The sequence below is a fragment of the Schistocerca piceifrons genome, chromosome 10, assembly GCF_021461385.2.
Source record: "Schistocerca piceifrons isolate TAMUIC-IGC-003096 chromosome 10, iqSchPice1.1, whole genome shotgun sequence".
Classification (NCBI taxonomy): domain Eukaryota; kingdom Metazoa; phylum Arthropoda; class Insecta; order Orthoptera; family Acrididae; genus Schistocerca; species Schistocerca piceifrons.
The window spans coordinates 23326418-23339935 of record NC_060147.1 but is presented as its reverse complement, the minus strand read 5'-3'; the positions used below and the strand labels follow the sequence as shown (position 1 = coordinate 23339935).

The 13518-nt window shown below is 38.4% G+C and overlaps 1 protein-coding gene across 1 annotated transcript in view; it reads left to right on the top strand.

Moving 5' to 3' along the window:
* LOC124718918 (angiotensin-converting enzyme-related protein-like) overlaps window positions 1-1616 on the top strand; it is a 371244-nt gene extending 369628 nt beyond the window's left edge. The window contains exon 14 of the mRNA XM_047244572.1: window positions 167-1616. Within this exon, the coding sequence (XP_047100528.1) occupies window positions 167-392 (226 nt within the window). The 3' untranslated portion in view covers window positions 393-1616. The remainder of the gene's footprint in view (window positions 1-166) is intronic.
* The last annotated feature ends 11902 nt before the right edge of the window (window positions 1617-13518 follow it).

Here is a 13518-nt window from a genome sequence, read left to right as displayed (position 1 = left end):
AATAAAGCGAAAACTTTGCATTAAGTTACAAAAATGTTATTCCACAGCACAACAGTGCATAAAACTACTAAAAATCCCTACAACTACACCCTAGCTGTGGCAGCTACATTTCAGGCTACACCACCTACAAGATTCTCTCATTGTTGTCTGTTGTTGCTTTTGTCAGGTCTCAAGAAGTGGAGGGAACGGCGAAACCGGAGGGCGACAGTCCAAAATCTGGCCCGCTGCCCGGTACGGAACCCAAACCTGACAGTGCAGCGGGCAGCCAGGCGATCCTGATAGGGAGCTTATCGCTCATAGGAATCGGGTTGGGAACCGGTGCGATCCTGGCGGGGCGGCACTTCTACCGGAAGAAGAAACAGCGTGAGAGGAGGAACCGCCGGCCCACATGACAAAATGGTCTCACCGAGACCAGGGTCTGACGGTCGTGCTCTCTGGTCTCGGTGGGTGAACGTTTCCACAGAGCTGCGTGGGTGGTGCTGGAACTGGAACGTCACAGGGCGACCACTGTCCAGTGTTCCGAGCTGCGTTCGCCGTGCACCGGACTGTGTGCTGGTAACCTTACCGCGTGTACCGCGAGAAAATGTGAGCCCACTTTTTGGCTCTTGTGATCTTGTGTTCTTGTCTGTGATATCGCGTTTAATGAAATGATATTTAACTGTGTAAGGATTCTCACAAATTTCTGTGCTTTTGAGAGATTTGAGGTTGATGTCTATTATGAGAGGACCAAACTTTAACTCTGGCCTTTTCAATGCGGTATACGCATTATGTTGTTGAATTTCTGTGAAATAAGGGCAGAACTGCCTTGCGTGTGTTGTTCAGGTGTTGCTATTGCTGGAACACATGTAACAGTAAACTGGTACTAGTGGGTGTTTGTGTGCAAAGTTAACTGTAAATTGTACATCACAAATAGAGAAATAGAAATATGTTGTACATGAGTGATGCATCGCATCTTGAAATGAGAATATATAGCGGTTTATTTGCAACACAATGTCTACATTATGTTTTTGAATGTCTGTGAAATAAGAATGAAATTTATAAATTGGTGTGTGTGTGTGTGTGTGTGTGTGTGTGTGTGTGTGTGTGTGTGTGTGTTTGCATTGACATTGCTGAAATACGTGTAAAAGGTTTTTAGTTACTAGCATGCATAGTTGATTATACAAAGTTTATAAGAAGCAGAGAAAAAGAAATATGTTGTATATGAATGGCACATGACATCTTAAAATGAGAAATGTGACTGTTATATTTTGTACCCATTTTTGAAATTTTCATGTAACTTTCACTGTATTCAACTGTAAAAGTCTGACTGCCAAATTATATCTTTTAAGGTGAACAGTGAGTATAATGTGTCTGTATCAAAACTCTCATCTGTACTTTCAGCATTGATACATTTGTAATTTTACCAACAATTTGGTAACTTCTTCTCAAACACTAGAGTCCAGTTCTGGATTGGTGCAAATTGGAAGAGTTCAGGCAATCCACATTATGCATTTGACCAATATCAATAATGTTGTTCATTTTTTATGTGTAATTTGCAGCAGTAAGTGCCATTATTAACAATGTCACTAAGGGATTTTGTATTTTGATTTTACAAATATTTAAACAAGCCACTTCTACATCTATGAGTGTTGATGGGGGGTAATGAAATGAAAACTGATAGGCCTACTTGGTGAGACTTGGTAAGTGTCATCCCAAAACATATTATAGGACAGGATAGTGATTTGGTATTAAATTTAAAATGGCAAACTCAAATTTCCCCTGCATTCTAGAGGGCCACCTGTTAAATGTCACGCTACCTGTTTAAACTATGCTGAATGATAGCATTTCATAGTCTGGCTTGGCTGATAGCAGTAGGTCTCAATCATGTTGTCAAAGATTAAATATGTAGTACCTAATCCCCGGGTTAGACCATATCCCCTTAATGGTGCAAAATCATTAACTTTCTTCACTCCATCTTGGACTAAATTTTCACAATGGAGAAAGCAGAAAAGAATAAATCCTCTCTCTCTCTCTCTCACACACACACACACACACACACACACACACACACACACACACACACACACACACACACACACACACAGAGAGAGAGAGAGAGAGAGAGAGAGAGAGAGAGAGAGAATGTGTGTTAAAATACATATAACCAATTTGTCTTGTAATTACTATAAGCAGTGCTTCAACTATTGTGAGAAGTAATTGTGCAATGAGCAGTGTGCTTTAACAAGTGCTCACAATGATATGTCAATCTTGTGTTTCAATTTTGCTGCTTGCATAAATTAACATAGGCAAAGTGTAATTGAATTAAAATATTAGTAATTAAAAGTATCAGCATGGTAAAGCATTCTGATGTTACATTTCAATGATGACCAGAAATAGTTAGTAGAGATTTCATGAAAAAGAGAATATTTTTATGCAACATGCTTTAAACTGGCCCAGTTCCAAAAGACAGTATGTTGGAAAACAACTTCCTTCTGAATACTTCGTAACAAAAGTCAGGTTTTAAGCATGCAGGATCTAAGTTGATAGTTATCTGGAGCACTATCGTCTCATTTTTAGGTTTTCGCATGTTCTAAAGATAATATTTATGGCAGTCACTAGGATTTTAAAGGTATTAGTAGGTTTACAAAAAAGATAAATTTTCTGCTAGAATGTGGCTACTGATAGTCATTTACTCAACAATATTATTTTTTATATTAATCAGCTACAAAATTTGATAAATGGAACCCAATGATGATAATACTACCTATCCAAAAATTCATCTGTGGAGCAGGAAGAGCTGTCGAGGTAGTCAGATATTTTTATGTTTCTGTGCAAAAGTAAGGTTAAATACCAGAAAGTGAGTGCTGTTTGTGTTCCTAATGCTATGTTTATGAATGCAATATATCTTCAGGTTGTGCTTTCATGAGTGAGTAAGGCTGTTGTTAGTACACATAATTTTTAATCAGTTGTCTGTGTGATGTAAAAGAATGCACACCGGTTATCATCTTAACAGCATGGTTCTGTGAGATGAAATGAATACATTGTATCAGTGTGTGGAATCGGCCCATAAAATTATTCCATACGGCATCAACCAGTGGAAGTGTGCAAAGTATATTATTTTTCTATCCTTTCATCATCAAAAACAGCAATTAAACATAGAGGAAAGTTGCTGGACTGAAGAGTTCAATATCTATAACATGTGATTTCCAGTTAAAGTTCTCATCAAATATGCATGACTAGAATTTTTTAAATAATAAATTTTAAATGGCCTCTAGACCATCAGTACTACTGGTTAACAATATTTTGCAATATGTTGACGGTTTGTGGAGTAAAACGTTGTTCCACTTCTTCCTTGCCATCAGACGAACCATGTTTGTGTTAAAGTATTTTTTAGGTATCTAGCATGTAGAGAGTTTTCCACTGTGCACACGCTGATTTGATCAATCTATAGTGCTGAAGGGAGATTCATGTGCACAGAATGTCACGAAGGCACAGCACTGATTGAGGGTCTTCACCTGTTGTGAAGGGATCACTTACGCTTAGGTGTCGCAGCTTGCCAGTGTCTTGCAATGCAGAGAACAAGAGGCACTGCCCCTACAATGACCAGAAACGGTTGAAAGAAGCTGAAGAGAAATGTCATTCTCTTCTTTTATGAGATTCACTTTGGGTATGTTGTTCTGAGTAATGACATCTGACCACCCACTGTTTTAATTCTTACATAAAACAACCAAATATGGAAGAGTTCTTTAAAAAATCATTGTCGTTTAGTAACGTAAATACCAGAAAGCTCTCTTCCCATCCTCAAACCTTTGCAAATTGAAAAGAAATTGCATAGCAAGAATTGGTGGCAATGCATAGCAGGTCCAGTGCACCAAGAAACTTCAAGAAAACCAACCACGTAAGAAGATAATCAAGATAAAAGTTGTAAAGAAGAATACTAGGATGAAATAGTGCTCGTGAAGTTGTTGCTTCAGTTTCGCTATGTGAAGCCTTTCAAATACTTCGTTTGGCTTAGTCCCGAGACAGTACTGGTTTTAGCTACTTCATTTGAAATCGATGTGAGGGGCATAGATAACACACACTGAAAGAAGAGAGCTTTTTTGCAAATAAGTACAATCTTTAGAAAATAACAGAAGAAAATGAGACACTGCCTAGAGGAACCTAAGTAAAGAGCAAAAAAGATATAGGCTAAAACACAGTGTAGTGTTGCCTGAAGTAATCAAAATATTGAAGAAGTAATTTTCGATTTGGTAAAACTCAAATAAGTCACAGACAGAGTAAAGGAGATAGGTGGGCCACAGCAACCTGGTCATCTACATCTACATCTACATGGTTACTCTGCGATTCACATTTAAGTGCTTGGCAGAGAGTTCATCAAACCACAATCATACTATCTCTCTACCATTCCACTCCCGAACAGCGCGCGGGAAAAACAAACACCTAAACCTTTCTGTTCGATCTCTGATTTCTCTTATTTTATTTTGATGATCATTCCTACCTATATAGGTCAGGCTCAACAAAATATTTTCGCATTCGGAAGAGAAAGTTGGTGACTGAAATTTCGTAAATAGATCTCGCCGTGACGAAAAACGTCTTTGCTTTAATGACTTCCATCCCAACTCACGTATCATATCTGCCATACTCTTTCCCCTAATATGTGATAATACAAAACAAGCTGCCCTTTTTTGCATCCTTTTGATGTCCTCCGTCAACCCCACCTGGTAAGGATCCCACATCGCGCAGCAATATTCCAACAGAGGACGAACGAGTGTAGTGTAAGCTGTCTCTTTAGTGGACTTGTTGCATCTTCTAAGTGTCCTGCCAATGAAACGCAACCTTTGGCCTCCTTCCCCACAATATTATCTATGTGGTCTTTCCAACTGAAGTTGTTCGTAATTTTAACACCCAGGTACTTAGTTGAATTGACAGCCTTGAGAATTGTACTATTTATCGAGTAATTGAATTCCAATGGATTTCTTTTGTAACTCATGTGGATCACCTCACACTTTTCGTTATTTGGCGTCAACTGCCACCTGCCACATCATACAACAATCTTTTCTAAATCGCTTTGCAACTGATACTGGTCTTCGGATGACCTTACTAGACGGTAAATTACACCATCATCTGCGAATAACCTAAGAGAACTGCTCAGATTGTCACCCAGGTCATTTATATAGATCAGGAACAGGAGAGGTCCCAGGACACTTCGCTGGGGAACACCTGATATCACTTCAGTTTTACTCGATGATTTGCCATCTATTACTACGAACTGCGAACTTCCTGACAGGGAATCATGAATCCAGTCGCACAACTGAGACGATACCCCATAGGCCCGCAGCTTGATTAGAAGTCGCTTGTGAGGAAAGGTGTCAAAAGCTTTCTGGAAATCTAAAAATACGGAATCAACTTGAGATCCCCTGTCAATAGCGGCCATTACTTCGTGCGAATAAAGAGCTAGCTGCGTTGCACAAGAAACTAGAGATCTTTGTATTGAAGAAACCATAAACATGTGAACTAAAAAACATTATGTTGATGAAATACATGACCTCTGAATGCTGTCAGAGCCTACAAGGGCAGCTGTAACTTCTGATGGCATTCACAGCAGTAAACAGTGAAAGGGCAGCACAGAGGCTAGTCAGCTGACTAACGTAATGGTTACACAGTGGCTCATCGCGACATTGCTCCGCCCGCACGACACATCAGCAACACAGTGTGACCAATAGTACAACTAATCAGGTGAGCTGTAACAGCCCCAAGTGTAAATTGTTTCTATGTAGTGATCTGTTTATAAAGCATTTGATTTATTCTTTGTGTTTGTTTCAAAATGAGGTTGCAGGGTATGGAGGTCCTTGAGAGTATAAATTGTTGTAGTTTCTATATGCTGATTACTAGACTTAGCATGGAAAGCCCTATAGTAGAAATATTAAAAAAACTAAAAAGTTTAGAAGAGCTAGATGAATTAAAAAGACAATGGGAGGAATTAAAAAGTATCATTAATACCCAAGGCCAGTCATTAGAGGAGGTATCAACAAAAGTAGGTAAGATTAGTTGCATAGAAGCTACCTTTGTAAAGTTGCATTCATAGTCACACAATAAGTGGGAAACCAATGCAGTTTATTAAATGACCAAATCTCAGATATGAAAGGATGGATAGAGACATTAGAACAACGTTCAATCACTTTGCAGGAGCACAAGCAGGAATTAGTTGAACCGAAAGTACAAAAGAATGTTGGTTCTACTACCACTACTGCCAATTTGTTTGGTGATATTGTAGAACACCAGAAGGGATTCCTGAAGTTTAAGCCATTTGGCTCTGTACACACAGTAGAATTTAAAAAGTAATTTAAGGAACTGTTATCCAAAGTTTATGATGATACCAGTAAAATCAGTTTCAATGTGTTACACTTACAATGGGAAGTAAACTGGAATTCAAACTGCAGAAATAAGTTTAACCATTTGCTTTGTACACACAGAAGTATTGTGAAGAAAAAGTATTAAGGTACTTACATTAGAATTATATTGTCATCTGAGCACTTTTACATCCATTTTTTTTAAAAATGGAGTATGTTGCCTTTAAGTATTGTTGTTCACAAAAGGCACACAGGTGCTACAATATAATTACTACAATGTTGTTCCTGTGACTCAAAAACTGGTTGCATTTTGCACTATTTCATGTGAGACATCTTAAAGCAGTTCTTTTTTTATACAAAGCACAGAACAGTTCCTCGTTTTCCACTGTTTATAGTTGAATACTCATGAAAGCCACCACCCACCTCTTCCCTTTTGGCCTATATTCTGAACAGAGCACAAAATTGTGCACAATTTGCTGGCACTGGAGCTGCAATTTTCTTCTTCTTGACCAATTGTCCATCCAAAAGCTAGGCTTCCTCTTCCCACAAAATATCAATCCACTTGGAATGTTACATGTTGCTAACTCACGTAGCACGAAAAAGTGTGCAATTATAAGTTCCTTAATAGCAGCATTGCCAAATAAAGGGTTAAGATATTGAGTGAATCTGAAGTAGCTTTTGAGAGAGAATTTGTGTGTCCTAGTAAGTGTACTTGAGTAATGACTGTAAGCCTGTGTCTGAAAAATGTATAGATGATAATGAATATTCGGAGGATGGATTAAGCATAGAACACTACATGGGTCAGAGAAGCCTGACAACTTGTATAGATCATAAGATGTGCATTGATTATAAGCATTATTCTAATGAGTTTATGAACACTAAGGAATATCTGAAGAGATTATTAAGCTGCGAATGTATTTTACGTGATGGATCACGTAAATTGTCAACAATTGAAAAAGGAAAGTTTATTAGTAATGAGCTGGCTGAGCGGTTCTAGGCACTACAGTCTGGAACTGCGCGACCACTACGGTCGCAGGTTCGAATCCTGCCTTGGGCATGGATGTGTGCAATGTCCTTAGGTTAGTTACGTTTAAGTAGTTATAAGTTCTAGGGGACTGATGACCACAGAAGTTAAGTCCCATACTGCTCAGAGCCATTTATTAGTAATGAATTCTATGCTGTATCAGGCATTAAGTGTAGAGTTCACTCAAATGACTGGAGTTAAAGACTTATGGGGTATATATTCTCCCATTGAGGGAGGATGTGGTAGTAACAATCCTAGGGAACATCAGTGATGTGATGTGATGTGCTGTCTCTCATAAGGTTTAGCACAAGACAGAGCCAACTTTATTTGCTGAAAGTGTATGATAATATTTAGTTATGTTTATTACTTCAGTGATTAATTTTACTACTCACCTGATGCACTATAGCCTTACTACTTATTTATTATATGATTGGTTAAAGCTAAAGGAAATTTTTTAAATTAAATGACGAATAAAGTGAGTAGCGCCTGTGCTTGTTAAGAGTCAGCTGTTGAATTAAGAAAATCAAAGACAATCACTGGAAATCTGAGTGTAATGAATGAATACTATCAGATTGTATTATTATAATTTAAATATAAAGGAGAGGACTAGTAAAAAAACTTCTTCGAAAATACTGTGAACTATTTAAAATTGTGTGTATTCCACATCCAAAAGCAGTGTTTTTGGTGGACCATGGAAACTGGGCAAGAAAAGGGTTTATATTATATCAGTATGATAAAGAAGTTAATTGCTTCATTAGTTCATATTTAGTTTTCCATGGAACAGTTATTCCTCTTCAGCTGTCCTATTGTTTATAACTTAAATCCTTCTCTTACTATCCTATCTTGCAACATGAAAGTAAACCTGTTATTTGAGTATAAAGAAGGAATAATGGTATACATAGGAATAATGGTTGTGGTTTGTACATCTTTTACGGAGGTGGTTAGGTAATGTAAGATGTTACGTAGGTACTGTAAGCTGTTAAATACAGAGGAATTTATAATCAAATACATATGTTTCACAGTGACAAAATATCATGAGAGACCGTTGACTTACAGACTGACGAGTGCTAAATGCAACTTGTTTTCACAGATGAAGCCAAGACATACAATATAAGATGCATACAACATATTTACACAAATAATGTGTGGGTGTTTTGGTGTTAGATTTTTTTACGCATTGTAAATAAAAAGATCATTTGTATTGTGATAAGGTGCCTATGTTAGTGACATCAGCTGAACAGGGGGTTAAGGAAGGGTGCTAAAATAAGCCCTTAAAGCAGAAGGTAACATACCAACATATATATGGAAACAGGGTAACATGAGACACCAACTATTTTGGATAATGCTATGATAGATGATGATAATGTTATCTGCAATAAGAAAATGCCAGTGACTTGTTACACAGATGAAGAGAAAAATTAATCCAAAAAAACTTGGGTTATTTCTGAGAACAGTGCGTTAATGCTGAAGATTTTGTTTGAATATAATAAAAACACAATCATTATGAATATAATGTGTCCTTTAAGTTGAGAATGAAGCACAGAACAGCTATTAAACAAAGGTTTCGCATTTTATAATTATTAAGAGTGACTAAACAGAGACTAACAGCAAATACAGAAAAACTTCTAGCAGAAAGTGAGAAGCTATCTTATCATATAGTTGGAGGGTGTCAGTATATCACATAGATCTATCATATAGATTGGTGTCAGGAGTGAAGAAGAGGGTATGTGCCACAACCAGTCATTCTTGTAGCTATTATTTGTCTACACAGGCTCCATTCGAGTGTAATGTGACATCTCCAGTGATCCAGAGATATAAACATAATAATGTAATAACAATAAATAAAAAAGTGGTGAACAACTTTTGACAATGAGTGTAAGAATGTTAGGAAGGAGTCAGGAGATTTCTGTTAGAAATAGCTGGGTAAAGTCATTAAGAGACAATGAAATTCATCATTGAAACTACAATAGTAAGGGTAATAAGTGTGCATACAATTTCAAATTTTAAGCTGGGATGAACCCAATTTCATGTAGGTGTGAGGGAGAGAAAAGACTGACGGACCCAGAGAAGGATCAGGTGAATCCACATAAGGAATGACCTATACCATATAGTGGAGATATTGTATAGTAAAGTGTAGGCAGACCCAAAGGAGGGATGGCCCATGTCTAGGCCAAGTTAATAAGTGGACCCATGGAAGGAACTATGTGTACTGTTTCTTTTATGTAGATATGCGAGGAGAGGGCACTTGCATCAAAGAGATTGGGAAAAAAGTATTTGCACCGTATCAACCCACAGGGTAGGATGTATATGCAGATCTTACAAAGGTAGCAAACTAATGTGACTGAGGGTCACAGTAAGGAAGGTGTTCTCCAGTCGTCAAAGATTAATAGACTTGCCTGGGCAATGACTGAGTCTTGGAATTTTCATTTCTGTACATGTTTGACTTACCACAAATCTGAGATTTGGGACTGTGAAGAGTGGTGTAGATTAAAATGTCAGCATGCAGCTCCTTATGGTAAATAAAGACTTAAACCTTCTCTATCTCAACAAATTTAAGGACCTGATGTTAATAATGTAATAATGATGTAATGAAATAATGATAAAACCTCGTCAAATAGGACAACTCTCTTATGGGGTTTCATCATCTATGAAAATCTAACAATGTGATTACAAAGCAGTTGGTTGACAATATTAGTTAAAGAAAATGTGAGATGATAAACAAACAAGATTGGTAAAAGGCAATTTATCCTATAAAAAAATAAGCACAAACACAAGTACATGTTGTAGACATAACCAAAAGGGAAATGAAATCATTGTTAAACCTGTTGTTGTTGTTGTGGTCTTCAGTCCTGAGACTGGTTTGATGCAGCTCTCCATGCTACTCTATGCTGACAAGCTTCTTCGTCTCTCAGTACCTACTGCATCCTACATCCTTCTGAATCTGCTTAGTGTATTCATCTCTTGGTCTCCCTCTACGATTTTTACCCTCCACGCTGCCCTCCAGTACTAAATTGATGATCCCTTGATGCCTCAGAACATGTCCTACCAATCGATCCCTTCTTCTAGTCAAGTTGTCCCACAAATTTCTCTTCTCTCCAATTCTATTCAATACCTCCTTATTAGTTATGTGATCTACCCATCTTATCTTCAGCATTCTTCTGTAGCACCACATTTCGAAAGCTTCTATTCTCTTCTTGTCTAAACTATTTATTGTCCACGTTTCACTTCCATACATGGCTACACTCCTTACAAATACTTTCAGAAATGACTTCCTGACACTTAAATCTATACTCGATGTTAACAAATTTCTCTTCTTCAGAAACGCTTTCCTTGCCATTGCCAGTCTACATTTTATATCCTCTCTACTTTAACCATCATCAGTTACTTTGCTCCCCAAATAGCAAAACTCCTTTACTACTTTAAGTGTCACATTTCCTAATCTAATTCCCTCAGCATCACCTGACTTAATTCGACTACATTCCATTATCATCGTTTTGCTTTTGTTGATGTTCATCTTATACCCTCCTTTCAAGACACTGTCTATTCCGTTCAACTGCTCTTCCAAGTCCTTTGCTGTCTCTGACAGAATTACAATGTCATCGGCAAACCTCAAAGTTTTTATTTGTTCTCCATGGATTTTAATACCTACTCCGAACTTTTCTTTTGTTTCCTTTACTGCTTGCTCAATATACAGATTGAATAGCATCGGGGAGAGGCTACAACCCTGTCTCACTCCCTTCCCAACCACTGCTTCCCTTTCATGCCCCTCTACTCTTATAACTGCCATCTGATTTCTGTACAAATTGTAAATAGCCTTTCGCTCCCTGTATTTTACCCCTGCCACCTTCAGAATTTGAAAGAGAGTATTCCAATCAACATTGTCAAAAGCTTTCTCTAAGTCTACAAATGCTAGAAACGTAGGTTTGCCTTTCCTTAATCTTTCTTCTAAGATAAGTCGTAGGGTCAGCATTGCCTCACGTGTTCCAACATTTCTACGGAATCCAAATTGATCTTCCCTGAGGTCGGCTTCTACCAGTTTTTCCATTCATCTGTAAAGAATTCGCGTTAGTATTTTGCAGCTGTGACTTATTAAGCTGATAGTTCGGTAATTTTCACATCTGTCAACACCTGCTTTCTTTGGGATTGGAATTATTATATTCTTCTTGAAGTCTGAGGGAATTTCGCCTGTCTCATACATGTTGCTCACCAGATGGTAGAATTTTGTCAGGACTGGCTCTCCTAAGGCTATCAGTAGTTCTAATGGAATGTTGTCGACTCCCGGGGCCTTGTTTTGACTTAGGTCTTTCAGTGCTCTGTCAAACTCTTCACGCAGTATCGTATCTCCCATTTCATCTTCATCTACATCCTCTTCCATTTCCATAATATTGTCCTCAAGTACATCGCCCTTGTATAGACCCTCTATATACTCCTTCCACCTTTCTGCTTTCCCTTCTTTGCTTAGAACTGGGTTTCCATCTGAGCTCTTGATATTCATACAAGTGGCTCTCTTTTCTCCAAAGGTCTCTTTAATTTTCCTGTAGGCAGTATCTATCTTACCCCTTGCGAGATAAGCCTCTACATCTAGCAATCACAAACTGAAAATGCTGAAATTAGAAACATAAAAGTACAAGTGTTGATGGGGAGGGAGGGTGGAGGGAGGGAGAGAGGAGGGAATTGAGTTTCATTTCAGTAAACATTATGTTTCATTGTGATGATACATTACATACAAAAGTAAAAGGTTTTAAAAGGATTTTAATTAGCTATCTTGGTTATTTTACAAGACATATTTCACCTTAGTGGGAAGATCTCTGGTGCAACATGTTGTGCTACCTCTTCCTCAGAGACAGTTGAAAGATTTTCTTTTGAAACATTCTTTATGTAGTTAGCATGAAAATGATTTTCCACTGTGTGCACTGGTTTGATCAGTGTACAGAGGTGGCGCGAGACGCCACAGACAAGTTATAAAGTCACGTCACCGACTGGGCATCTCCACCTGCTGTGAAGGTCACTTATGCTTTGGCGTCGGGGATTGGTGGTGTTTTGGAAGGCAGAGAATGAGACACGCTGCCTACAATGACAACAATGCTGCCTACAATGACAACAATGCTGCCTACAATGACAACAATGCTGCCTACAATGACAACAATGCTGCCTACAATGACAACAATGCTGCCTACAATGACAACAATGCTGCCTACAATGACAACAATGCTGCCTACAATGACAACAATGCTGCCTACAATGACAACAATGCTGCCTACAATGACAACAATGCTGCCTACAATGACAACAATGCTGCCTACAATGACAACAATGCTGCCTACAATGACAACAATGCTGCCTACAATGACAACAATGCTGCCTACAATGACAACAATGCTGCCTACAATGACAACAACGCTACCTACAATGACAACAACTGCTAGCAGCTGAAAGAAGCCAAAGGAAAATGTCATTCTGTTCTGTTCTGAGATTCACTTTGGATATGTTGTTCTTATTAATAAAAGATCTGTACATCCAATGTTGCAACTGTTATATAGAACTGTAAATACTACAAAGCTCTCTTCCAGCCCTTGACCCTCTGCAGATAGAAAATAAGTCACACAGCAAGAGTTGGTGGCACTACATAGCGAGTCTTCTGCACCAAAGAAATTCGAGAAAGGCAACTGTATAAGAAGGTAATCGAGGTAAAAGTTATCAAGAAGACTGGGGTGACATATTGCTTGTGAGGTTGTTGGTTGAGCCTTTTTAAATACTTTGTCTTTTTAAATACTGCTTTTGGCTTAAACCTGAGACAGGACTAGTTTCAGCCACTTCAAGCCGACTACAGACAACAGATCAATACTGCGCAGTACTAATGTCAAATCTTGGATATGGATCCCCCTGCGGGTCCAGGGGTAAGAATAGCCCCAAGGTATTCATGCCTGTCGTAAGAGGCGACTAAAAGGAGTCTCGCATGTTTTGGCCTTTATGTGGTAGTCCCCTGTAGGGTTCGACATCCATTCTTTAAAATTTTTCCAAAGAGCAAGCCAATTGGGGAAGGGAGCCTTACATGGTGCATTGTGCCTTGAGATCTGTTGCCTGCTTTCTCGTCGTCGCATTGCAGTCCCGCTCATTCTCCATCTCTTGGGCGAGGAGACCTTCCTGGGTGCATTTTCCATCATG